The 25,993-nt window shown below is 35.0% G+C and overlaps 8 protein-coding genes across 9 annotated transcripts; 5 read left to right on the forward strand and 3 right to left on the reverse strand.

Moving 5' to 3' along the window:
- Positions 1 to 505: 505 nt before the first annotated feature.
- Positions 506 to 3,773, reverse strand: LOC111487302 (mevalonate kinase-like). Its single transcript, XM_023134682.1, is given in 7 exon segments — positions 506 to 608; positions 1,110 to 1,256; positions 1,364 to 1,659; positions 1,661 to 1,775; positions 2,218 to 2,471; positions 2,565 to 2,811; positions 3,439 to 3,773. Coding segments are annotated over 6 exon segments (1,155 nt in total). The 5' UTR covers positions 3,572 to 3,773; the 3' UTR covers positions 506 to 608; positions 1,110 to 1,146.
- A 464-nt stretch (positions 3,774 to 4,237) lies between these two features.
- Positions 4,238 to 8,466, forward strand: LOC111487539 (UMP-CMP kinase-like). Of its 2 annotated transcripts, none has more exons than XM_023134986.1 (9): positions 4,238 to 4,580; positions 5,640 to 5,693; positions 6,157 to 6,208; positions 6,775 to 6,892; positions 6,983 to 7,139; positions 7,271 to 7,351; positions 7,429 to 7,536; positions 7,850 to 7,921; positions 8,091 to 8,466. In XM_023134986.1, the coding sequence occupies exons 1-9, from the start codon at positions 4,518 to 4,520 to the stop codon at positions 8,100 to 8,102; spliced, it is 717 nt and encodes a 238-aa protein (XP_022990754.1). In that variant the 5' UTR covers positions 4,238 to 4,517; the 3' UTR covers positions 8,103 to 8,466. The 2 variants fall into 2 exon arrangements, with proteins under 2 accessions (XP_022990754.1, XP_022990763.1); XM_023134995.1 differs by having other exon boundaries at positions 8,094 to 8,466.
- A 449-nt stretch (positions 8,467 to 8,915) lies between these two features.
- LOC111489696 (pentatricopeptide repeat-containing protein At4g25270, chloroplastic) lies at positions 8,916 to 10,625 on the forward strand. The gene has a single exon (XM_023138027.1). The coding sequence runs from the start codon at positions 8,980 to 8,982 to the stop codon at positions 10,567 to 10,569; it is 1,590 nt and encodes a 529-aa protein (XP_022993795.1). The 5' UTR covers positions 8,916 to 8,979; the 3' UTR covers positions 10,570 to 10,625.
- A 2,363-nt stretch (positions 10,626 to 12,988) lies between these two features.
- Positions 12,989 to 13,816, forward strand: LOC111488948 (pectinesterase inhibitor 11-like). The gene has a single exon (XM_023136910.1). The coding sequence runs from the start codon at positions 13,071 to 13,073 to the stop codon at positions 13,656 to 13,658; it is 588 nt and encodes a 195-aa protein (XP_022992678.1). The 5' UTR covers positions 12,989 to 13,070; the 3' UTR covers positions 13,659 to 13,816.
- Positions 13,817 to 15,416: 1,600 nt separating this feature from the next.
- LOC111484936 (21 kDa protein-like) lies at positions 15,417 to 16,537 on the reverse strand. The gene is made up of 2 exons (XM_023131591.1): positions 16,119 to 16,537; positions 15,417 to 15,754 (listed from the first exon to the last, which is right to left on the reverse strand). Exons 1-2 carry the CDS (start codon positions 16,530 to 16,532, stop codon positions 15,563 to 15,565), a joined length of 606 nt encoding a protein of 201 aa, XP_022987359.1. The 5' UTR covers positions 16,533 to 16,537; the 3' UTR covers positions 15,417 to 15,562.
- Positions 16,538 to 18,324: 1,787 nt separating this feature from the next.
- On the forward strand, positions 18,325 to 19,098 carry LOC111486299 (21 kDa protein-like). Its single transcript, XM_023133371.1, has one exon. It carries the CDS (start codon positions 18,345 to 18,347, stop codon positions 18,951 to 18,953), a length of 609 nt encoding a protein of 202 aa, XP_022989139.1. The 5' UTR covers positions 18,325 to 18,344; the 3' UTR covers positions 18,954 to 19,098.
- A 629-nt stretch (positions 19,099 to 19,727) lies between these two features.
- Positions 19,728 to 22,050, reverse strand: LOC111486305. The gene is made up of 6 exons (XM_023133383.1): positions 21,876 to 22,050; positions 21,537 to 21,592; positions 20,729 to 20,852; positions 20,525 to 20,631; positions 20,092 to 20,161; positions 19,728 to 20,003 (listed from the first exon to the last, which is right to left on the reverse strand). Exons 1-6 carry the CDS (start codon positions 21,955 to 21,957, stop codon positions 19,924 to 19,926), a joined length of 519 nt encoding a protein of 172 aa, XP_022989151.1. The 5' UTR covers positions 21,958 to 22,050; the 3' UTR covers positions 19,728 to 19,923.
- Positions 22,051 to 23,260: 1,210 nt separating this feature from the next.
- LOC111486289 (pectinesterase-like) lies at positions 23,261 to 25,339 on the forward strand. The gene is made up of 2 exons (XM_023133359.1): positions 23,261 to 24,365; positions 24,482 to 25,339. The coding sequence occupies exons 1-2, from the start codon at positions 23,405 to 23,407 to the stop codon at positions 25,171 to 25,173; spliced, it is 1,653 nt and encodes a 550-aa protein (XP_022989127.1). The 5' UTR covers positions 23,261 to 23,404; the 3' UTR covers positions 25,174 to 25,339.
- The last annotated feature ends 654 nt before the right edge of the window (positions 25,340 to 25,993 follow it).

The raw sequence follows: 25,993 nt of genomic DNA on the forward strand, positions 1-25,993 counted from the left end.
TATAATTAAAACTATTAAAATAAATTTAAACTTTTTGGCTTTTTAAATTTATTTTGTAATCAATTTTAATAATTATCCCCAAATAAATGATTTTAATAAAATTATATATTAAAAATGTTGTATATAAATTATATTAAATGAGATATATTTACAAATCTTATACCATTATAATAATTTATTAATAAAATAATAAAAATTTAAAAAGTGATGTATCAATCATTATTAATTATAGTTATATTATGAATCAATTAATTATACTTCAAAATTATGATAAATTAACAAATGAGTTAATCAAAATTAGTTTCAATAAATAATTAATTGATTATAAACCATCAATAAGTAATTAATTATAATTACTGAAAATTTAAATTTTTATACGATAACTAATCATAATTAACTAGTTAATTATACTAAAATATGGTTAATTAATTAATTACTAATTTTAGTAACAAGTAATTCATTTATTTGACTTCTTTATCAAAATAAATTAAATAAATCATTATTGACGCCAACATAATTTATAAAATTTTATTTAAGTGTTCATGTTTAATGGTAGTAGTTAAGTCTTGAGGGGCACAAATTTTGATAAGAGCGAAAGTTTTATTTTAAACGTAATATCTACTTCCCCTTGTTTGTGGAGTGGAGTGGGATGTGAAAGGTACAAAGAAAAGTGAACCGTAGGATCTCGTCTGACTTACTACACACCTAACGTCCGTCAAAGCTCAAAAATCCTCCTGCCCCGGCTACTAGACCAGTTCCGCATCTCTCCGAGGCCGGGAGAACAAATAGGCGTGAGGAAGAGGGAGAGGGGGGGGCTACGAGCCCTCTCCCGTTGCTGTTCCCGGATCACCCATCCCTTCCTTCCCCTTAGATCAGGGCAGATATGCCCCGGAAAGCAAGAAATCCCTGGCTCATTCATGCTAGTCATCTTAGAGCTATAAGTCAGAACAATGTTCACCTCTTCCATAGTGTGAATATATCGAAAAAGCTTTTGAATATTTCCATTCTTCTATTAAATAGCTTTACATCCTCCCCAAGGTAGCATTGCCGAGCGGGCGATCCCTGTCTTGTTTATCCAGCTAGCTTTTTCCCGTGGTACTCAAATTCGATATATTCTTCCAAGCAGGAAAGCTTACAAATTTGAACTCATGATGAAGCATCAAAAGATATCTCCACACCGCTTCCTCCGATGTCCGCAATTAGACACTGGAAACCGCACGACTCCAGCTCTGAAATCACCATATCAACGATTGTTCCTGAAAGCGCTGTTTTTTTAATATAGTTAAGGAAAGAAAAATAGACTCATTGATTCCAGGAGCTACTGTAAAATGTATACAAAAGAGGGTAAAATAAGAAAGGATACATGTTGGCAAGAGCGTCAGAACGCAGCCACCACCTCCAGCTCCTGTCAATTTGGACGCTAACTTGTATTTCAATGTTGTCCTTTGAACGGTTTCTATTGAAGCATGGCTTACCCCCATGCTCTGGAGCACCCCTTGATTCATTTCCATCAGCTCTGCTATGTTCTCTTCCTTCTCGGATATGGATAGCTCACCAGAAACGGGGGACTCAATAATGGCTGATAGCTCCTTGCTAATGGAATCAACAGCATTGAATATGAAGTTTAACGCATCATGATGTCTTATCATCCTTTCTGATACCAGCAACTAAAGCCTTTGTGTTTCTTCCCTCTTTTGTGTTGGTTATAAGCATTTTCAATGCCAAGTTGGATTTCATGAGTGTTAAACTACCTGACTTGAACTTGATCGTGTTGCCTGATACAAGATTCTCTATTTAGGAAGAGATACAAATACTCATGCATGATGAATTTTAACAAACATGAGATTTCACGTCGGTTGAGGAGGAGAACAAAACATTCTTTGTAATGGTGTGGAAACCTCTTCCTAGCGGATGCGTTTTAAAAAACTCGAGGGGAAGCTCGAAAGGGAAAACCCAAAAAACATAATATCTATTAGCAGTGGACTTGGATTGGGATGTTACAAATGGCTATTACACATGATGTCTAAACAAATTCAGAGTAAATTTCTCTCTTGATCAATCTAGAGTTCTCTTCATGCGTTTTAGGCCTTGACATCGTTAAGATAATTAGACCCAAATTGATTCAGACTGACTGATGTTCCACTTTCATCTCAAGTACTAAATAATCATAAAATTCTAATAGGCTAGCAGTATTCGATTGGTAAATTGATAACATACCATATGTGCTTACTGTGTTGTCAATTCCGGATGGCTTTCCATGAATTATCTTTTCTCCTTGAAAGGCCCATTTGTTCAACAAATCAAGTTCTTTTTCCCCAAAACTTGACCATCCTTGGTGCGCCCTGTCCACAACTACAGAATCAGATAAAGCAAGTAGTGCAGCTGAAAGCGCCACACAAAAAGCAGCCGATGATCCCAGGCCAGATCCAAGAGGAAGCTCAGATGTGACAATCACTGTAGCAGGCTTAAATCTGAAACATGTAGAATGAAAAATGGCTAAAGAACACAGGGAGAACACAGAGATAAAAGTTTCACAGAACACAAGTCAATTGTACCATACATACCCTTGAATGCAGGAGTATAGCCAGAGGAATGCCGATACTCCAGATGCAAGGCCAATCTTTGCTTCAGGAATATTTTGTTCTTCAACTAGAGCACCAATTGATCTCAAGCACTCAGCTGGGCATGATGTTGGTGATGATGAAGAAATGGCGGTATTAAATTCAGCCACTGCTTCCTTAATTCTACCAACTGGCCAGGAAAACTCCAGTGCCATATCATTCAGCTGAAGCTTTAGGGTATCATCATTGTCTAGTAACAAATTCATTTGATCTCATAAGAAATAAAATTAACCCAGAAATTTCAAGTGAATTGATTTGATTGACAAAGCAACAAGATATTAGGCAACGGGAAAATTCTACACCAAGCTACCAATGCATAACGTGCAATGACAAGAAAACTTCAGAGGAAAAATAAGGTGTGGATGTTTTTCTCAGTGTTTCCTATCTCATTAGAATATGAATGATCTCCTTGATTTTCTTTGTTATTATCAGCAATTTCAGGACTCCACATCAATTCAACGACAGATTAAACTACCGAGATTATCATAACGTAGAATTTAAATCTAATTACCGAAGAGTAAATTATGATTGTTCCCGCCCTAATTTTGTCAAACACTTGCAATCAACAAATGGCATATATATATTTTAAATTTGTATTCCGGCAAATGTTCAACAAATTTTCTGTCCAACGGCATGTAGTTAAATCAATAAACAAAATTGTAGAACATCGAGAGGAAGATTGTAAAACCAAAAGAATTGTCGTGAAAGCATTAAGAGGATGTCAAGCAATCGGATCGTCACAGATATTCAACTCCTTCAGATCATACAGTTCTTCCACAAAGTTAAAAGCCACGGGAAAGAAAGAGCGAGAGAATACCGGAATGACTGTGGAATGCAAGGGAAACGGAAGTATAGAGACTGATGGAAGCAGCGACGGCCATCGATCCATGTACGACGGCATGTTCACCGGAGAGCATGATTTTTCCGGGAGCTCTAGCCCGAACTTCCATAGTGTTGTGAAGAGTAATCTGAACGCGAAACTCGGCTTTCTTTCCCACCAATTTCTCAACAATAATGGAAAACAGTCGGAATTGCGACAACGAAGCGGTGGAGATCCTCCATTTTCAGCAAGTGCGGTAGGCAATGGCAACCATTGCCCAGCGACAGTTGCAGCCCACGTCAGTCACGGGACTCTGCGGAGCCAAAAAGAGGAGGAAATATATTGAATTATTGAATAATAAAATAAAAAAAAGAAGTCAAAATTTACATTGAAATTTTAATTTTATCAATTGCACGTCATATTTAGAATATTGCGATCTTAATCTTAATTAAAAATATGTTACAATTTGTATGTAATTTGAAAGTTCGTTATTATTATTATTTTTTAAATTTGATAAATTTGCCCTTAAAACATTTTTTAATTAAAATTTGTGAATTTTTGTAGTTATTAAATGATTAATATGTTTAAATTTTTTATTAATATGAGTGGTTTATGGAGTTTTTTTTTTTCGTATTGGTTTAGGTTAAAATTAATGATTGAATTAATTGAAGATTTAAGAGTAAAAAATATAAATGGGAAATTCCCCTTTTGAAAAAGATCCTCGAGAAATGAAACAAACTCCATTTAATTTTGCTGCCATCTTCGTCGATGATCTATAAATCTATCGATTTCATATAAATATCTCAGTCCTTCTGAATCTGATCCGTCCCTTGAGCGAGATCACAACGTGGATCCCATCGTATGCATGTTTCATGGCATCCCTCTCAGGTTCATTTATGACAAACCTCCAAAGGAGACCTTGACAGCAGGCTGCATCTACGTGGGCCATAGGTTTCGAGCCCAACTCAACAACGCACGGTAGGTGTTCGACGAAATGTCTTATATCAAAACATTGAATCCCATGAACGATCAGAATCGTATAAGCTAGAATACAGCTTCTGGAAGAAAGCGAGAGGATGTGGAGGCGAGTGGCTTCTGTTTCGCATTTGACGTTTGCCCAGAAGTCCATTGTCAATAAGGTAATTGCAGCCATTCTGATCTTTTCAAATGATTACGACCCAGCTGCTTTATTCGATTTTTATTCCACTAGCAATAGGCGGATGCTGCTAATTTGTTGATTGCTCTTTATGATTTGCGAGGCTAGAAACGTTGTAACAACCGTATGACTTTCTTCCGGGAACTACTACTTCTTTATTGTTTTGATTTTTCAGCTTTGGGTTTTGATTAAAACGATGATGCATAGTCCGTACGTTGAAAATGGTTCTCTCATACAATCATACGCATTCTTCTTTCTTGTTAAGAGCTTTTGAAATCATTCTATCTCCGTCCTGGGGCTAACTGGGAAGCTTTTTTGTGAACTTTGGATGTTATAACCTCTCGTTCTTTCCTGTTCTTTCATGACATAAATTTCATTGGCTTATGGCTAAAGGAACCTCTCTACATGGAGTTGCAATCGACAACCGAAGAAGGACTAGTTTATCTTGTCTTCTTTAGTCTAGGATATCGAAAATCTTTCCTTTTATTCTGGGGGTGAAGCCTAGAAATTATTGACTTCTCTCGAGGTCATAACTACCTGTGGGCCCAAATATTTGACAATACAGAAAGACAAGGATATGAGATGGATTTCTGCCATAACAGGAGAATGGATATTTATGTGAGAAGACTGGTTGAACAAATTATGGCAGGTCATGTTTGTGCAGGACTTGACATTGCATAGTCGAGAATGATCAGATTTATAAATGACTCGGTTAGGATTGTTCATAGAGTAAAATGTTTAATTTAGATGGAATTGGGAATTCTCAGAGAAGGTGTGGGCGGTGCACTAGAAATCATGTCAATAAGACTCAGAATTTTGCAGAAGCGAAATCTCTTGCTATCATTTTCTTGAATTAAGGTCTGTCTGTGACTGACATGGGATTGAACAGGGCATTAGCAATCTTGAAACCTTTGTCATATTTCGCGTTTCCTCCATATTCTGGAAACCTTTGTTAAATTGTTTTGTATAAAAACCGTGTTTGTTTTTCCATCTCTCAAAATCATAACAAATTTCACCACTTTTATTGCTGATACCAATGCAGGATGTGTGTAAGCTCAAGTTTTGGGAAGCATTTAGCACTGGAATACCCAGAAAGGTAGTATACGCATTTTATATCTCCTTGTTGAACGAACCTTGTAGATGTTTAACTGCTCAAATATTTGAGTTTCTTTATGATTGTTTTAATTTCGTATCCACTCTAAAGCATAGACCATCAACTTCTGTATTTTTCATTTTCTGTGGAACTGAACATTCAAACCTATCAGTTACCTGAGTTCTTAGATGAGTAGACAAGCAAGGTGCAATTGAGTTTTTCTTAGCCTCATTATTGTGTTTGGAATCTTTATATCATGCCCAAGTGTCTCTCTCAACAATGTGGAACTGTGTTTCAGTAATATTTTTTTTTCCTCTATATAATGTGAAGAACTGAAAATTAGTGCTCACACGTTGAAGCATCTGCTCCCATATGAAATATTTATATGCGCGCGTGTTGTTTATTTATGTCATTTTGTCTAATATATTTGGAGTGAATGTTTAGATTCTTTTTAATTTGAGTGCAGGAAAAAGGTACCTTTCAAAGAGATAAAACACCATTCATAACTTTTGTATTAGGTAATGTTCTCTGCCTTTTCTTTTCTTCTTTGGTGACAATGAAGAAAGGCGTATTTATATTTGTAGTCAATTATACATTGTTTATTCATAATTTAGAAGGTGACTATGAAGCCAAAGAAGAACATGAATTCATCTTTTTTGAAATTCTTTGCCTCAAAGGTTTAAATGCTTACATATATTTCTGATAAATTTAGTACTCATTACTCAACATCTACTAATGAGAAGAAATATTTTCTTATTATATTTGAAAAATTATCATATTCAAACATACTGTAAATATCAAATTCTCATTCTCTTAATACTGTCTATATTGTATGATTAAAATAAAATGGGAATGTCAGGTAACTTGTATGTGAATGTAAATTAGTGTCATTAAGTAATGCAACAACAATCCTTCCAGGTTTCATATTTTTTCACCTACTCTATCTATCTGGAGGTTGTATGGATTTCCTTGAACTTATGATTCTAGTAAGGAAAAATAAAAGAAGAGAAGTCTTCAATTTTCAATGATATGACCTAGATGCTTATATAAAGCCTGCATATACTAAAAGTGGCAACGTTTTCAGGTGGTCCTGGAAGTGGTAAAGGTACACAATGTATGAAGATAGTTGAGAACTTTGGATTTACACATTTGAGTGCTGGAGATATATTAAGGAGGGAAATAGCTTCTAATAGTGCTGATGGGTAATTATGTCTCGTTTGCATCTATTGAGAAAACTTACAAATCCATCTAGCCTTTGATGATGTCTCTTGATTGTGAGTTTCTATTTTCAGTACCATGATTCTTGACACAATTAAGGAAGGAAAAATAGTTCCTTCAGAATTGACAGTCAAACTTATTCAAAAGGAAATGGAATCAAGTGACAATTATAAATTTCTCATTGATGGGTTCCCACGGAGTGAGGATAACCGGATTGCATTTGAACAAATTGTGAGTTTCTTCTATACTCTTTCCATTCAGTTCTTTCTTTAATGTGGTGAAAAGTTTTTCTTTCAAGAACTTTAAGAAACAAAATCAACACTGAGATCATCAAGGGAAAATGACAAATTGTTCAAATGTAGATCGGAGCAGAACCTGATATTGTACTCTTCTTTGACTGTCCAGAAGACGAAATGATGAAGCGGGTGCTCAATCGTAATCAGGTGGCTGACATGTGTTCAATCTTTCCTGCTTCCAAATCGCCATCATCATAGTATATCTCAAAATGACAAATTTGCAGGGAAGAGTTGATGACAACATTGACACAATCAAGAAAAGGCTAAAAGTTTTTTCGGCATTGAATCTCCCTGTAGTCAAATATTATCTGGAGAGGGGAAAGCTATACAAGGTATGTTATTGTTTGAGTTTTCAACTCAAATCCTTCTATTGTTGGTGCCTTGCTGCTATTGAATAGATGCTCATCACTTGCTAGACCACATGTGAGATCCTACATCGGTTGGGAAGGAGAACGAAACACCATTTATAAAGGTGTGGAAACCTCTCCCTAGCATACGTGTTTTAAAGCCTTGGGGGGAAGCCCGAAAGGGAAAGTCCAAAGAAGACAATATTTGCTAGCAGTGGGCTTAGGCCATTACACCACGTTTCTAAATTCTTGTTTCTTTCTATGTAAACTTGGTTTTTTGACCCAAAAAATGTTGCAGATAAATGCAGTTGGAACGGTGGATGAAATATACAAACAAGTTTATCCACTTTTTGCACAATTTAATTTTGAGGTATTTGGTTTCTGTTTCCACCTTCAAGTCCTTCCTATATGATTGGTAAAAACTTTTTAAACTTGAATCTTAGCGTATGCCGTTTTCTCCCATCATTCATGCTTTCAGTTCTGATGTCGACTCAGTGCTGTAGTCCATTGCTGATCATTGTTTAATCATTTTTGTTCAGCAGCAGGTATGAGCAAGGAAGTGTTGGGCAATCTTCTCATGGATAACAAACATGGAGCACGGAAAGACCCTGGTTTGTGCTTCGTGGTCGACCGCTCGGAGCGACTCTTCATTCGAGTAGAAGAGCATTGTGAGTTAATTACCCTGATTACAGTTTTTTCAAGAGTGTAATATAAGTGAACGGCAAGTACAGCCTAGGGAATTTCTTATAGGTCCAGAGAAACAAAAACCTGTTGGCTACATATTATGTTCCCCAACCTAAACACGCAGAACTTATAAATATGTTTAGGAATATGCACATCTATGGTTGATATTGATGTTCACGTTCCAAAATTGATAAAAATGTTGATATGAAAATGAATGGTATTGCTGGCAAATAGTATAATAAGCTTCAAAGGTAAAGTGGGGGTGATATGTTTGTTCATTTGTTATCTCTTTTAATTTAGACCTTAAACTTTATTCAATATAGGTATCTAAGCCCCGAAGGGGGTGGATTGTGATGTCCCACATTGGTTGGAGAGGAGAACAAAACACGGTGTGTAAACTTTAGTAGACGTGGTTTAAAGAGAAAGCCCAAAAAGTACAATATCTATTAGTGGTGGGCCTAAGTCGTTACAGAATTACTTTAAATAATAATAAATAAATAATATTATCTATATCTTCAATAAGCAATTTTGTTGTTTAAGCTTGTGATTTAGTATTTATATATTGTATTTCTTAATCATGAAAAAAAAAAAAAAGTAAACATATTTAATATTTGAAATTAAATTATTTAGTGAGCGTAAGAATAAAGTTATTAAATTATTTTGTTTTTGGATGTGAAACAAAGCGCATAAAATTAGGATAGTGGTGTTTGAAACCGCCATTTTGGCTGCGATTCTCATTGCCAGATGCTGATCTCTTTGCGATTCTCAATTTCACCCATTACTTCGCTTCGTCTCTTTTGTTCTTCCGGACCCAAGAAATCCAAGAAAGAAAGGAGGAAACTTCTTCAGGAAAAACTGATTCGCATAAGCAAAGCTAAAGAGGCCACTCGTCTCCCTTTCCCTAAATCCTCATCAACCCCACTCTTAATCCACCACAAACCCTTCTCCCGATCCAAGATTCAAGCTCTTGACGCTGTTCTTAATGACCTTGAAGCTTCCCTCGACAATGGCGTCCCTATTGATGCTGAAATTTTCTCTTCCCTTTTGGAAACTTGTTACCAATTGCGAGCCCTTGATCATGGTATTCGGATTCATCGCCTAATACCCACCAATTTTTTACGAAGAAATGTGGGTGTTTCTTCTAAGCTTCTTCGTCTGTATGCTTCTTTTGGGTACATGGAGGATGCACACCAGGTGTTTGATGAAATGTGTCAACGTAATCTCTCTGCATTTTCTTGGAATTCTCTTATTTCTGGCTATGCTGAACTTGGTCTTTATGAAGATGCTCTGGCTCTCTACTTCCAAATGGAGGAAGAGGGTGTTGAACCTGACCATTTCACTTTTCCTCGTGTACTCAAGGCCTGCGGCGGCATTGGGTCGATTCGAGTCGGGGAGGCAGTGCACCGGCATATCGTTCGTTCGGGATTTGCTGGCGACATCTTCGTCCTCAATGCTCTAGTTGACATGTATGCCAAATGTGGTGACATTATGAGGGCTAGGAAAGTTTTTGATCAAATTATTCATAAGGATACAGTTTCCTGGAACTCAATGCTCACTGGTTACACACGCCATGGGCTGCTCTTGGAGGCATTGAACACCTTTGATCAAATGATTCAAGAAGGTTACGAGCCAGATTCAGTTGCTTTATCCACCATGATCTCTAACATCACGTCGTCGAAATTCAAGTTACACATCCACGGATGGGCGATTCGACACGGAATCGAATGGAATTTGTCGATTGCCAACTCTTTGATTGCCATGTATGCCAACTCTGGTAAGATCAACAGAGCAAGATGGCTGTTCGAGCAGATGCCTCAACGAGATATAGTGTCATGGAACACCATAATCTCTGCTCATTCCAACACTTCAAAAGCATTGACATATTTTGAGGTGATGGAGAGCCTTGGTGTTTTGCCAGACAGTGTAACATTTGTGTCATTACTGTCAACTTGTGCTCATCTGAGCTTAGTGAAGGAAGGGGGAAAGTTATATTCTGTGATGAAAGGGAAGTATGGAATAAGACCAACCATAGAACATTATGCTTGCATGGTGAATCTTTATGGGAGGGCAGGGCTTATTGAAGAAGCTTATAGAATCATAATGAACGGGATGGAGGTTGAGGCAGGCCCGACCGTATGGGGGGCGCTGTTGTATGCGTGCTATCTTCATGGCAATGTCGATATTGCCGAGGTTGCTGCTGAAAAGCTTTTTGAATCGGAGCCCGATAACGAGCTCAATTTCAAGCTTCTGATGAAGATTTACGGCAATGCTGGGAGAATTGAAGATGAGAAGAGGGTGAGATTAATGATGGCGGAACGAGGATTAGATTTGTAATGAAGTAATCTGGATAATTATAAATATTTTTATTTTAGTGTATGAATTTGTTAGAAACCAAAATTTAATCCCAAATTTACGTTAGTTATCATTTATTATAATAAAGTAATAATTAGAACAACCCAGCTTAAGAACGTTGACTGTAGGCTTGACGGCTGCCGACAGCACCACAAAAGTAGGAGACTTTGACTGAAATCCATTTACTTAAAAAAAAAAAAGTGTACAATACCATATGAATACTATTGTAGAGATATGTGAAAGGTGTCATAGTCATGCTTGTTCGGGGAGTGTTGTATATGACTGTGTGTCAAATGTCTCGGTCATGTTTGTTCAAAAAGTATTGTAAATAGCTACATGCCCGTTCTAAATCCCTTTAAATGTACTATAAGAGATACAACTAATTGTCAATTCTTCATACCCTAAGTTACATGTTATTTAAGTGATGATGTTTCTTTTTTTTTTTGTTTATAGTCATATAACGTTGTTTTCTTCAGTTATTTCAAATTGTTTTCAAATGTATTTTCTCGCTCACGTTTTCTAAAACATTTCTCACAAACATAACTTGATGCTCAAGCATACACCGAAGTTATCTACAAAATCCAAATTTATCACGACCGAATTATCCACTCAATTAAAATAAGTGATGCACAATCACTGTCACGCTACCACAAGAGTATGATTGTGATAAAGGGCATTAATCCTTTAAAAGTATCTCTAGCATTAAAAGATGTTTCAAACTTTTAAAAGTTAATTCGGTAAATATACAATATAAAAACGTGTTAAATAATATTTTAAAGAAGGTATGTAACTTTAATTAGGCGGTGTCGTGTTACACATTTTCTTGACATTGCCCCACTGCTTAATTTGAGTCTTTGCTTCTACATTTTCAAACCCCCAAGTAAATGGGGAAGTCAAAATATTTAATTATATACTTTTTTTCCAATGTGCTAAAAAAAAAAAATTTCCATGCAAAAAAAAGGGCTTAATATGGGGAATATTTCTTAAAGACATTTTTTTTTTTTTTTATCTTTTTAACAAAATTTTATACAGTTTTTTTTTTTTTTTTCAAGCTATTACGTAGAATTCAAATTTCCCAATAATATATAAATAAAATTTAAAAAAAAAATGTGAAAGCCGACAAAAGATAAGGTGGTGGACTCCCATTATTAAAAGAATTTGATTGGTTCAGAAGAATTTACGAAGACTGAGTGGTCTGAGTAATGTCGGTAGCAAAAAATTGGTCCTTACCCTATTTTCTTTTAAAATATTATTTATAATTTTGACTTTTACAAAAACAAAAAATAATAATAATAATAATAATAATAATAATAATAATAGGAAAATCACACGCTCATCTGCCCATTTAGTTTACTTTGACTTTCTTCTCTAATCACCTTTTATTTTTTTTATTTCAATAACTTTTTAATTCAAATTTATTTTCATTTCATTTTCACTATTTTTTTAATTAATTATTTTTGTTGATACAGACTTACGTCTAATATAAGTAAACATATGATATACAAAAATTAAATTTTAGTTAAAAATGACGTTGAAATTAGCTCAACAAGTCAAAAAATCCCTTTTAATAATTTTTGATTTAGACCTAAAACGGTAGATTTTGACAATTTTGTTGCGGTGTGAATTGAAATAATCCCTCTATCTTATTTTATACAATTTGATCTTAAAACATGTTATTATAAGTATATCTTCAAAATTTTAAATGAATTTATTTATTTATACTTTAATCATAAGTATATATTTTAAGTTTATACTACCTCAATCATTGATAGCTTCTAGAAGAAATTATACACATAAAGCCCGATGCAAATAAAACTATAGAATAATTGCTAGTTTTTTTTAATAAAAAAATCAATAATTACTAATATTGATGCATAGAAAAGACAAAAAAAGCGACAGTTACCAAACTAAGCGGTGGTGAAATATTTAAATTAAATCTTCCCACTAAAAGTAGGACTGTGACATTGTATCAAGTATAAAATTATTCAATTTTAAAATTAATATAATAAATAAAAATTAAAGCAAATTTTATTATTTATTGTCGATAATATTCTTCCGAGTAATTTAGAGAAAGATGATAGATATATCAGTGAGAGACATTATTTTTATTTATATTAAATTATTAAAAAATTAAAAATATTTTTATAATACGAACAATACCCTTATAATTCATAGTTATTATAAATAAATTTAATAATTTAATAGTTTATTAGATATCTATCAAAAGAGAATTATTAGATATACTTATAAAAGCTTTCCACTAAACTTTTCCTTTAACAAATAATAATAATAATAATAATAATAAATTTCGTGTGAACATTAAAAATATATATATATATATATATAATATATTTACACGGATTGCCCCTGGGTTAAATTTCCACTATAAAAGTCGGATCCCCCACTTCTCAGTCCACAAACAAATCGCCTCCTCTCTTCTTCTTCTTCCGCTCTCTGTTTCTGCAAATCCGCGAGGTTTGCCAATGGCGAAATCCGCCTTCCTTCTCCTACTCCTCTCTATCTCCACCCTATTCGCCACCACCAGCGCTGCCGGCTATGGCGGAGCTTCCAATTTCATCAAATCGAGATGCAATTTCACAACATACCCTGACCTATGCGTTCAATCCCTCACAAATTTCGCCTCAAGAATCCAACAAAGCCCTCGCCAATTAGTCCAAACAGCTCTAACGGTGAGCCTCTCTCACGCTCGATCCGCCCGATCCTTCGTCTGGAAACTGACGAAGTTCACCGGATTGAAGCCGCGAGAGTACGCGGCGTTGAGAGACTGTCTAGAGGAGGTCGGCGACACGGTGGAACGGCTGAGCAAATCGGTGGAAGAACTGAAGCTGGTTAGGAGATCGAAGAGGAGAGATTTCGAGTGGCACATTAGCAACGTGGAGACCTGGGTGAGCGCGGCGATGACGGACGGTAACACTTGCTCCGATGGATTTGCAGGGGCGGTGTTGAATGGAAGAATTAAATCATCGATTAGGCGTCGCATTGTGGATTTAACTCGATTCATAAGTAATGCCTTGGCTCTGATTAACAACTATGCTCAAAATCAAAGCTAGAGATGTAAGTCTGTTTCAAAATCTGAAAAATGTAATGTATATTATGAGAGTTTTGAGTGTTTTGAATTTGGGAATTGCAACCCTAAACGGTTTTATGCTTTTCTCTGTATCTGTATTTTCCTATTTTCGTTTAGTCTTTAAAAAATATATTATTATTATTATTATTATTATTATTATTATTATGAGGACTACAAAATAAATAAAAAAAAGTGTGGTTAAATTATAATTCTCAATTCTTTTCACTTTTTGTTAATAAATTACTTGCCCAAAATTAAATTTTAATCAAATTACTTACAAAAGTTTTATCATTAATTAAAATTTAATCGAATTACCTACAAAAGTTTTATAATTGATTAAAATTTAATCCGGTTAGTTTTTTTCCAATTTGTGTTGATTGAACTTTTAGAAAATCAAAGATTCGACTTAGTTTATAAGATGACTTTTTCTATAGGTCAACCCGTTACAACTCAACCTTACTTTTTTTAAAAAATTAAAAATATTAACAATAATATTAATAATAGGTCGTAACTTGTAAATATTTTGATATTTGAATTTTAATGGAATTTCAACTATTAATATAATATGTATGATAGGTAAGTATAATTTTTTAATAATAAAAAAATAATAACCCGACAATAAGTCAACTTAAAAATAAAGAATTGGATTGAGTTATGAACTTTGGTTACTCGGGTCACTAATCTAACCAACTCATAGTTTCAAGTTGGTTTAACCGATTCAGTTTCATATAAAATCTTAGTATTTTTCCTTTTGATAATCTCGTGCCTTCCTATCAACTTTATTATTACACTTTATACTATTGTTTTATTAAGAATATTTGCATTTTTGACTATATGTTGGCATTTTTATTATGCTTTTATATCTTTGTAAAGTCATATCAACATCAAATATGAACAAACACTTATTATATCATAGAAAAATGAACCAAATATGGATTAATTTGTTTTTATTTTTATTTTTATTTTTATTTTCCCATGCACCATAAACAGTATTTAATACATAATAAAAGCGCAGTTTGACAATTTGTTTCATACAATATTAGATTTTAAATTTTTTTATTTAAACACAGTTATTGCTTTGGATTTTATCATTGAAAAAATGAGAGGGAAAATTAAAACTCCAACAGAATGAGGGCCCTCCCCCTTCCTTGATTGAAGGAAATGGGCAAATCCTAAATAAATTATTAAAAAATTAAAAAAAAAAAATTAAAAGGTCCAAAAGGGATGAACATGAAACATCAATTATATAAATGATTTTTAAATGTCATAAATAGATAAAAATCTTTGTATCAAATTTCTTTTTCTTTTAATGCATAGCCTTATATATATGTGTGTGTTTAAATTTTGCAAATAAGGACTAAATTTTATCACCCTCAAATCTTTTATTGAAAATGATATGTTTCTATTCAAATATCTCGTAACCCTCGAGCCTTTCATCTACATGTTTCTTCATCCCCTCGCATTCTGACATCCAATGGCCGATAATAGTGCTCCCTTCTTCGAGCTTCAATGGTGGCATCAAATTTCCAAAAGACATAAGGCGAGTTCGTCTCCATACAAAGTTTCGTGTTATTGTTCTTGCATTGTGAGTGTAACCCATGAGAATTTTGACCCCTTTTCAAGATACCCACTCTATTTTAGTGTAAGATTTGTAAGTTCGAATGTGTTCTAATACACCTAGGTGATGCATATCTATAAACTTTTAAGTACATAAAAGTGATATACATATAATTAGAGCGTATAAAAATATACGTGATTTACATAAAAATACACGAAAGAAACATATTTTATACTTTGAAATGACATTAAAACAAGATTGAAGCTGCAAACAAGTTGATGCAGCTCAGTTGTTTGGATGTTTATGTTGTTTGAAAAGCTGAGCTGAGCTCAGGATTTGTATTTGAAGGTGGTGAGGAGGGACAAGGCGTTACTGATATGCCTCACCACAACCGCAACACTCTTCCTCACCTCTTGCTTCACCTTCGACCTCACCTTCCGACCAGCGCCGCCGCTCAACCCATCGCTGCAAGTCATAGCATCGGTCTCTGCAGCACTCACCCATGTTTTGATACTATGTAACTGTGTTCACAATATGAATACAAATATTAAATTTAACCCAATCTACCTTAGCTTATTTAAAGGGTTTAATTAAAATTGATAATTACTCATTGGACCTTGGACCACTATAATGTCAACATAATTTCATTTATAAAAAATGTTAAAATTATTTGATTAAATATATATTTTTTTAGGTCTCTAGGTTGACTTTCGTATTTAAAACTTATGGTCAAACCAGAAGTGTACGAAGATCATGTCTTTTATATTTTTTTAGTTGATTTTAAGTTTATCGGAGGTAGAATAGTGTTTATAATATGAATTTGAATAAAATTTACGAAAACATATAAATTTAAAATTTTTGGGCTTAAGTAGAAGTTTAAATAACCTGAAAGTTGGCATCTTTAGCACGACTCAAGCTTTTGAATCCGGCGATAGCTCTATGGAGCTCGTCGGTAGAGTCTTTGAGATTATCAACACAATCTCTAATAACCTTAGCTTCATAGGTAGACATCTTTTGGCGAGATAACTTGGAGATTATGGAGGTGGCATCTCGTGTAGTTTTGAGAGAAGAAGCCATGGCCGCACGACAGAACTCTTGTTGTGTTTTTTTGGTTTGTGAAGCGTGTAAAGTGAGGGAGATCTCGCAAAGGCGTGGATACGGCGTCGTTTTGCAAGCCTTTTTGATGTATGGTTTCACTGGACGGATAATGGAAGAAGAAGAAGCCACGACGGAGGTGGTGAACGTAATTGAAACGAAAAAAAAAAGGGTTAGTAACGATTTTAGGATTTGAAATTCCATATCAATTAAGCTATGTAGATGATCATGAAGATGAGGAAGATTATTACGATATTTATAAAGATATTAACTTAGAAATTAAGACATGCAAAACAAATACATTTAACGGTTGAAAATGTAACTGTCTTTGTAAGCTTTAAGGTTGACTATTTTAAATTATCAAGCCTTTTAAAATAAATTTTTTATTATTATTATTATTATTATAAATTTCACAGCTTTCTAAAACTATTATAGTTTATTATGCTTAAAGCCATAAATACAAACTGGGATTAATTAAATTATTATTTTAATCGAATGGGGTTGACCCAATTAAGGAAGATAAAGTTGAAGGAATCTGAAACGTGCAGGTCTACGGGAGAGGCATGTGCCCGAGCCAAAAAGTCAAGATCAGGCACTTAAAAAGTCAAACAATCCCCAACAATCCAACGTATCACGCACATGTCACGTGCACTTTACAGCACGTGAAACCCGGCTGATCCCACGCTGTTGAGGTACGGCCCGTTCCGTTAATGGCCCACTTCATTCAAGGGCAGTTTGGTCAATATAACAAAATTTAAAATATTTGGAAGAATAAGAAAATTAGATATTTTAAGAATGAATTAAAGGAAAATTAAATAAATAAATAATTAAAATGAAAATATAAAAATTTATAGAGATATTTATAAATGGTGATATTGCTAGGGTTAGGGTTGAGGAGGTCACATGGGTTCGAATGAGATATATGAACCATTTAACTGCAAATTGCAACATATCATAAACTTAAATGCTTTTGTCCATCTAAGATAATGTAACGGTGTCACACCAATATTCTAGACCCTTCTATTTTCAAATATGATATTAAATTTCTATTGATGTGTACATATTTTTTATATTTTCGTGTCTATATGAGTTTAAGATTGATAACAGTGACGTGTTGTAGATATCAATAAGAGTAATGCAGTATATGATTTGCTTACACATATGTTGAGTGAAATCTTAATTTAAATTAAGAGGATAAACTCCACATCGAAGTGATATCTTTTAAAAGAGATATAGCTCGAGGTTTAAAAGATAGCTATAAATTTGCTACATCTCATCAAATATGGCTTTAATATAGTCTATAATCTTCAACCTATTTCTCTTTTTTTTTTCTTTTTTTTGTTAATTGTTAAAAGAATCTTTCTAAATCTATAACTAAAGTTGGAGAAGAACCAAGCGGCGTCGTTTTGGGGGCCACTTTCAAAATAATTTCATACAATATGGTCCATTTTTGGGCCCAAATTCATGTGATCAAGTCGCAAACATTGATGGCCCACCAAAAAAGATATTTTCTTTTTTAAAAAAAGAAATAATAATAGTAGCTTAAATCTACCATTTCCCTACAAAATCAACTTATAAATCCTTATAATAATACATGAGTAGGGGCGGAGAAGCGGCTAGTCCAACTTTTTGAGCAGCCAAGATGTTAAACAACGAATATTTGATGGAATTATGTGCACAAAAAGCCCCTATCTCTCTACTAAATTAATGTTTTTTTTGAAAAAAGTGACTTTTCCCACCAAATGTCACTTTAGTAACTAAAACGTCACAAAAATCAAACATCAAACATTTATAAGTCACAATGTATCACTAATATCTGTTCAGAACGTTAAATACTTTTTTTAATTTTCATAATAGAGTAAAGTTAGATTATGATCCAAATAAAAAACAGCTTTCTTGAGTATGAATGCAAGGGACCCATTAAAACCCTCTAGACCTTTTCCATTGGCCTATTTAAATCAAAACCCATTCTTCACCATTACCAAGAGAAACCAATCAAAAAGAAGGCAAAAAAAGATGGGTTTTTCGATTTGCAAGCAAAGCTTGATTCTTTTGGTAGCAATCTTCCAATTAACACTAAACCCAATCTTCATCCATTCAGCCATCACTCCACAAAGCAGCAGCAGCAGCAGCACTGAGTTCATTAAAACCTCATGCAGCTCCACCACTTACCCTCGTCTCTGTTTCTCATCCCTCTCACTCCACGCCACTTCCATCCAAACAAGCCCTCGCCTTCTGGCCACCGCCGCCCTCTCTGTCTCCATCTCCTCCGTCAAGTCTGCCACTACCCAAATTCTCAAGCTCTCACACGCTCACGGCCTCTCTCCCCGAGATGTCTCTGCTCTTAATGATTGTTTGGAAGAGCTGGGTGACTCTATCGACTCCCTCATCAGCTCCATTTCTGAGATGCCAAAGCTTCGAGGCAACGATTTTGATGTCGTTATGAGCAATATCCAGACGTGGGTCAGCGCTGCCCTCACCGATGAGACCACTTGTAGCGAGGGGTTTCAAGGGAAGACGGTGAACGGCGGCATTAAGGCAGCGGTGAGGTCGAAGATTGTGAACATTGCTCAGTTGACTAGTAATGCTATTTCTTTGATCAACCGGATTGCTGAGCTGCATTAGATTGTTTGGAATGTGTACCATATAGTACTGTGTGGGATTTGAAAGATGTAATGGTAAGTATGAAAATTAGTCAGAAGGAAGAGTTTTATGCATAAATTTTTAATTTTCTGTTTGTACTTAATAAAGTGTTCTGATTATTCTGGCATATCTCTTTCTTTTTAAGCGTTTCAAACCTTAAAGGAAAGTCAAAAAGAGAAAATTCAAAGAATGGACTATCCGTTAGTAATATATTTGAGCCGTTACAAATAATATCAGAGTCAAACATCAGACGATGTACCAGTAAAGAGGCTAAACCCCAAAAGAGGGTGAAAACGAGACAGTGTGCTAGTAAGAACGTTAAATCTCAAAGGGATTGGGAGATCCCACATCGATGGGAGAAGGAAATGAGTGCCAGCAAAGATGCTGGACCCTGGACCCTGAAGGAGTGGATTGTGAGATCCCACATCGGTTGAAGAGGAGAACGAAACAATTTTATAATGGTGTGGAAACCTCTCCCTAGCACGTTTTAAAACCTTAAGAAAAAATCCAAAAAAAAAAAAAAAAACTTTAAAACCTTAAAAAAAAGTTTGGAAGGAAAAACCTAAAGAATACCATATTTGCGAGTAGGGGCGTTATATCCTATCTTTCAACAAATATAAAGAAGAGTTCAATCATTGTCCATTCATCAATTGGAGAATCAAATAGAGAGAAATTACACGCCAGAAAACAGCTAAAATTCTGTACTACGAAAGAAAATGTAAAAGTATAATCAGCATTCAAAAAAAAAAAAAAGAGTACTCAAAAGTCAATTTTAACCTACAATTTCATCAAAATCGCAGTAGGATCCAACCTAAGTGGAACCTTTCTTACATAATTATCGAGAAAAGAGAAATCCAAACTTCCTTTTGAACTATTTTTGGATTCAGAATCGAGAAGTAACAGTAAAGAGATTTTCTGGTCGTTAAAGGACAACAGTTTGGTACAGAATAACTTAAGAAGAGCGTTTTGGAGGAGACATGTTACCAACGAGGGAAATCACTGTCCTGATTGCAAATATCTGAAGCAGGGCTCCTGAATGGAGGCATATCACAATTCCTGCGTTAGTTCATACTTATTGACTCTGAAAACCAATGAAGATAACATGTAATAAACAACCCACCAAGAAAAATGCGGATCGTCTCCAAAAGTTCAAGCTTCTTTGTCTGCCAATTACTCAGATCCTCAATTCCCTAAATGGTTCATGAGGTTCAAAGTTCAGTCAGAATGGAGAATAAAGCATTCGGAACAGACATCACCCCACGGAAGCTATGATCAAAGCCCGTAGAGTTATAAATATAATCAACCAATCAAATTGAAGCCCCCCAACCATTTTCATGTATAGATGCCAATGGTGACAAAGAAACGATGAATCTTTGGAGTCTCGACAACTACACTTATATAAAGTCTACTTTAATTTTCATCGAATTCAATTTCCCGTTCTCATTGCTATTACTTCTACGACTAGTCAGCATAAATAACAATTCCATAACATTTTCATTTGATTTCTCTCTTATTTAGAGCATCAAATTAGAAAACGAATCAGTTTTCCTTACCTCAAACGTATAATTTCCCTGAGAAACATTAACAAAAAGTAGTAGGAGCGCAAGAGATGATGCAATCATATAAGCTTTCAAGAAACTTGCACGGCTACGCCTACGACCTTCAATAGAACATTGGCAAAAAAATCAATCATTACAGTTGAAACAGACAAAGATGTGTAAGTTAGCTAAAAAAGAAGTAATAATATAATTAGCAACCTAGTTCTCCTAGGAACAACGAAAGGAAACCAGTGACAGCAGATGAAATTGCAAGTTTATCAGGAGTCTCCCTCTTTGATGTCAATATAAACAAGTAGACTATTCCACATAACTGAATGACAACCTGCAGTATAATCCAACAGACCCAATTAGGGTAGAACAACAAACAGTCACGAGAGGTCCAGAGATAAGCAACGGCTCCCATGAAATTGTAAGTTTGTCAGGGTCTCCCTCTAAAATCTTTAGCATTTACAAATTTCAATAGAGGAACTAGGAAAATTAGTAAACAAGAAAGATATTCCAGTCGGTCACATCAGAGTTGAGAGAAGTAGAAGAAAAGATAGAACCAACTATTACATGAAATTCTTATTGATCACCAATTATAGGCCTTCATGATACTAAGGTAAACAACATCAGGAATCAATAAATCTCTCCTAAGGTCAGCTCTACATTAAACTCACATCACAAGAACTAGGAAATCACTGATCTGGATGTCCTGGTAGAAGTCATTCACATAAAGAAAGGCTTTATCAGACTACTACCTGATGGAAAATGTCGCCCAATTTTTATGGGCTTTAAAGAGTTTTTTTCCTCGAATACGAACATAAAACTCACTAATAGATCTACTTATCTACTGTTTGCCATAAATTAAAGCAAAGTTTGGAGGATTTCGTGATAACAAAGGCAAGAAACAAAAGTAAAAGCATCGAGAGTCCAATTAGAAGATATTGTTTCATAACAACAATGAAGCAAAACACGCTAGAAGATGTGAACAAAATTTACTGTAAAAGCAATATAATGCGTGTACCTGATTTAAAATCAGCGTATATAAACGAGATTTTCCTTTGGCAACCTTTTGATACCCTATAATTAGAATGACGCGTCATAAGAACCGAAATTGATTCCAATAAGACAAATAAAATAGCCAAACAAATCCAATTTCGTGTTGCAATGATTGAAAAACTAGAGCAAACTATCCTCTTCCACTAAGCCGAAGAGCTGAGCAGAAATAGGACATCAATGAGGACCAAAAAAAGACGAACAGCGAAGTTTTTCTTCTCCATATCGATCAACTTTTTTGTTCTATACATCACATGGTTGCTCAACAGCCAAATGAAAATTAGGAGAAAAAAGTGAGGAAACTTACGAGAATCGACAACCATGCGATAGGCGAAATCAGAGCCATCGGTTCCAGACGGCCTTCCAGCAGCCGATTTCCTTTGATTCATCGTCTTCGTGGGCACTGGACTCCGAAAATTCGTACCTTCGACTTCCACCCACGACAGACGCTTTCCTTCCTTCCGGACCTTTTTAGCAGGGTGTGCACGAGGTTTGGTTTGGTTCGGATCTGGGCCAATCAAACCTCGGTTTAGAATAATATAAACCGAGAAACCGGCACATCATCAAAACCGGTCCGGCCGGAAAGTAGAAAGTGACTACATAAAATTAAATTTTATAAAAGGAATTTAAAAAATTAAACACAATTTTAAATTTAAAAATCTATTATATTAAACATGTAATTAAAATTACCGTCTGACAAGTCAGTACTAACTCAGTCGGTACTAACTCGTATCTATCTCCCATCTACATGAGTCAAGTCTTTGCATCTCAATTCTCGCATCAAAGCTCATTTTGACTCAACTCTAAAGTCAAATAAACGACTATTTGTCAATTTTTTCTATGCTCATGAAAGAACGGTTCATATAAAATATATGTTGGAATTAATTTAATCCAGCATAATCCATGGATTTTGTCAATCAAACATTGTGTTTTTAAGCATATTTATGTTGTCAAAGTTGATTAAACCAACACGGTTTTGATGTCTTCAACTCCATGTGACAGTGTTAATGCAAAAGTCATAGATGGAAGAAAGTCAAAGAGCGGTGTATTGTTTTATTTAAGAGCACGACTATTTTTTTTAAACAATTCCAAAAAAAATGCAAAGATGGGGTATGGATTTTCCACCCTTAAAAAGAAACTAAAAATATCAATTAATACATTTTAATATATTAAATAAAAACATATTTCGAATTTAAATGAATTCAAATGAGTTAAATATATATTAAAATATCTTATAATATTTAAATATGATTGGTATGAGATAATATATTTTAATGTAAATTATTAATTGATAAAGATTTTCCAAGAGTTCTTTCTCAGGTTGAGTCAAAGATCTGCGAATCTCTTAAGAAAATGCAATTACATCTATAAACTTCTTCAATCCTTCGAGATTTTTTTTCAAGAGACTCCCACAAGATTTGATCTTGTGTTCGAGTCATAGTAAGAAAGATCTCATGAAATGTTAGAAGAATTGAATACTTCAAAGTGTCTTGCAAATTAAAGTTTTTAAAGTTTTTACTCTCGTATTTATTATTTAGATGGATGAAGAGTTTATTTCCTGACATATGACATAGGTAATGACATTATATTTGACTATTGGTGCATCATATACCTTCTTTTAAAAAGAAATCTCTATTACAAAAGTTAAAGTCAACTCTATATGTACAACTATATGCTTGAAGTTCAATAGAATATGAAGTTGTTTAATTCATCCTTTTACCTCTCTCTCATCTTGTAGGTAGAAAGGGAGGAAGGTGGTGGATAGTTGATTGGCACATGGATAGAAGTTTTGGAGTTTGATTATTCAAATGGTTCAAACACAGCCAACCTGTCTCTATGTCATCCCAATTTGCTCTTCTTCCCTATATAACTAAGCCTCTGAGAGCTACCTTAGCCCTCATCAATACCTACAACGAATTGGGTCTTTCAATGGAGAGGAGTATTCTTGGGGTGTTGTTTTTTCTTCACTTCTTTTTACCGTCTTCTTCAGCCTTCTCCAAGCATGCCTCTAATGGCATTCATTGGTGGTGCACAAAAACCACGTACCCTGAAACCTGCAAGTATTTCTATGGCAATGCCAACAATCCTCCTCCCAAAGACATGTCTGAGTTCAAGAAAATGGCGATCAAATTCGCCATGGATGGAGCTTTGAGTGTCGAGAGGCACACTAAGAGAGTCGGTTCAAGGTGTCGAAATCATAAGGAAAGGGTTGCTTGGGCTGATTGCTTGAAGCTCTACCAAAACACCATCTTTCAGCTCAAACGCACTCTAGAGTCCTCTACTAAATCTACTGAATTTGATATCCAAACCTGGCTTAGTACCGCCCTTACCAACGTTGAAACGTGCCGCACTGGGTTTGCTGAGCTGAATGTTGTGGACAATGTATTGCCGCTGATCACATCCAAGAATGTCACAAAGCTGATAAGCAATAGCTTGGCGGTTAACAATGCTTCAACTTGGCAGGGGAAAGAGACATATAAACAGGGTTTTCCAAGTTGGCTTTCAGGTGGTGATAGGAAGCTGCTGCAGTCATCTTCAATGATGGTGGACCTTGTGGTGGCACAGGATGGATCCGGTGACCATAAGACAGTTGCAGCAGCACTAGAGGAAGCTGCAAAAAGGAATACAGATGGGAGATTCGTTATACAAGTAAAGAGAGGGGTTTATGAAGAAAACCTCGAGATAGGAAATAAGATGAAGAATATAATGCTAGTCGGAGATGGAATGAGATTTACCTTTATTACAAGTAGTAGAAGTGTTGGAGGAGGCTCCACCACTTTCAATTCTGCAACCGTTGGTAAGTCTTTTTATAAACCACAACTCTCCATAATGATATGACACTTTAAGCCTAAACTCTCGTGATTGTTTATATGATTATATGATTAATCAGAGAGTTGTATTTTGTGATTTCAGCGGTGACCGGAGAAGGATTTATAGCTCAAGGCATCACATTCCGAAACACGGCCGGTCCCGAAAACCATCAAGCAGTTGCTCTCCGGTCCGGTGCAGATCATTCCGTCTTCTACCGCTGTGCCTTTGAAGGGTATCAGGACACCCTCTATGTGCATTCACAGAGACAATTCTATAAAGAGTGCTACATTTATGGGACTGTAGATTTCATATTCGGAAACGCTGCAGTGGTTCTACAGAACTGCATGATTTACGCAAGGAAACCAATGAATGGTCAAAAGAATGCAATTACTGCTCAAGGAAGGACTGATCCAAATCAAAATACAGGCATTTCAATCCACAACTCAAGGGTCATGGCCACAGATGACCTGAAACAAGTGGAGGGCACAGTGAAAACCTTCTTGGGAAGGCCGTGGAAGGAGTACTCTCGAACAGTTTTCATTAAAACTTACCTCGATAGTTTGGTTGATCCAGCAGGTTGGTTGGAATGGAATGGTGATTTTGCATTGAACACTTTATACTATGGAGAGTATAAGAACATTGGTCCTCGTTCATCAACAGACCAGAGAGTGCAGTGGAAAGGTTACCATGTTATAAGCAATTCAACAGAGGCATCGGAGTTCTCTGTCCAAAATTTCATTTCAGGGCAGTCATGGCTGCCAGGCACAGAGGTCCCATTCATTCCTGGAATCTAGAAGAACAAAACTTTCATTCTTCCTCTGAAATAAATGTACCCAAATCATGGAATTGTTTAATCTTTATGCAGAGTTGAGAAATCATCATTCAAACTCAAATACCAAATGATAATTTACATTCATACCTCCATAATCAGCCATCAAAATTCTACTTATGTTTCTTGAACTTTCGATCTCACTTATGTTTCTTGAACTTTCAATCCTAGTTATGTTTCTCGTTCTTGACATAATATCAGAGCTTCTCGTTCTTAACAATAAGCTAAGGATTAGCACACGACAGACCAATTTAATAGAATTTGAATTCTGGGTGGAATAGAATTCTCAAGCATTTTATCAAACAGTTCACGGGCATAAAAAAAAGTCTTCCATTTTTAACATACCCATTAATCATGGTCAAACAAAAACTCTTATCAGGGTCGAAAAACACTCCCTGCTGCAAAGACATTTAATTAAGGAATTATAAGTAAAGAGCAAAGGCTTACCATTTTGTGGAAGTAATCCAAATTTTCCGGCTCGCATAAAGCACTAATGACAATACAAAATGCCACACCTGCTGGGTTCAAGTTTCTAGTGACTGACTACTTATACGACAACCTTCTCCCTAAATCTAAAACGATCGATATGGGACTACATACAATACCCATAATCATTATATTGTCATGTTAACATGGAATGCGGACGTAATTAATAGCATTATTGACATCATAAATAGAGACTTACATCTTCAAAAAAAAAAAAAAAAAAAAATCCATAATTATGTAAAATTAATTATGTAGTTTTCTAGTGATTTTAGATATAAACACTTTGGATTATGATTCAT

This window comes from Cucurbita maxima, unplaced genomic scaffold (assembly GCF_002738345.1).
Source record: "Cucurbita maxima cultivar Rimu unplaced genomic scaffold, Cmax_1.0 Cma_Scf00001, whole genome shotgun sequence".
NCBI lineage: Eukaryota > Viridiplantae > Streptophyta > Magnoliopsida > Cucurbitales > Cucurbitaceae > Cucurbita > Cucurbita maxima.

What these genes read in the sequence shown, in the direction of transcription:
- LOC111487539 (XM_023134986.1), top strand. Translation starts at nt 4,518, where the DNA reads ATGTGGAGGCGAGTGGCTTCTGTTTCGCATTTGACGTTTGCCCAGAAG. An exon ending in ATTCATAACTTTTGTATTAG is followed by an intron (nt 6,209 to 6,774) that starts GTAATGTTCTCT and finishes CAACGTTTTCAG; the next exon opens with GTGGTCCTGGAAGTGGTAAA. An exon ending in GGATTGCATTTGAACAAATT is followed by an intron (nt 7,140 to 7,270) that starts GTGAGTTTCTTC and finishes GTTCAAATGTAG; the next exon opens with ATCGGAGCAGAACCTGATAT.
- LOC111489696 (XM_023138027.1), top strand. Translation starts at nt 8,980, where the DNA reads ATGCTGATCTCTTTGCGATTCTCAATTTCACCCATTACTTCGCTTCGT.
- LOC111488948 (XM_023136910.1), top strand. Translation starts at nt 13,071, where the DNA reads ATGGCGAAATCCGCCTTCCTTCTCCTACTCCTCTCTATCTCCACCCTA.
- LOC111484936 (XM_023131591.1), bottom strand. Translation starts at nt 16,532, where the DNA reads ATGGAATTTCAAATCCTAAAATCGTTACTAACCCTTTTTTTTTTCGTT. An exon ending in CTAAAGATGCCAACTTTCAG is followed by an intron (nt 15,755 to 16,118) that starts GTTATTTAAACT and finishes TTGTGAACACAG; the next exon opens with TTACATAGTATCAAAACATG.
- LOC111486299 (XM_023133371.1), top strand. Translation starts at nt 18,345, where the DNA reads ATGGGTTTTTCGATTTGCAAGCAAAGCTTGATTCTTTTGGTAGCAATC.
- LOC111486305 (XM_023133383.1), bottom strand. Translation starts at nt 21,957, where the DNA reads ATGAATCAAAGGAAATCGGCTGCTGGAAGGCCGTCTGGAACCGATGGC. An exon ending in GTTGTTCCTAGGAGAACTAG is followed by an intron (nt 20,632 to 20,728) that starts GTTGCTAATTAT and finishes GTTCTATTGAAG; the next exon opens with GTCGTAGGCGTAGCCGTGCA. An exon ending in GACGATCCGCATTTTTCTTG is followed by an intron (nt 20,004 to 20,091) that starts GTGGGTTGTTTA and finishes GCCTCCATTCAG; the next exon opens with GAGCCCTGCTTCAGATATTT.
- LOC111486289 (XM_023133359.1), top strand. Translation starts at nt 23,405, where the DNA reads ATGTCATCCCAATTTGCTCTTCTTCCCTATATAACTAAGCCTCTGAGA. An exon ending in TTTCAATTCTGCAACCGTTG is followed by an intron (nt 24,366 to 24,481) that starts GTAAGTCTTTTT and finishes TTGTGATTTCAG; the next exon opens with CGGTGACCGGAGAAGGATTT.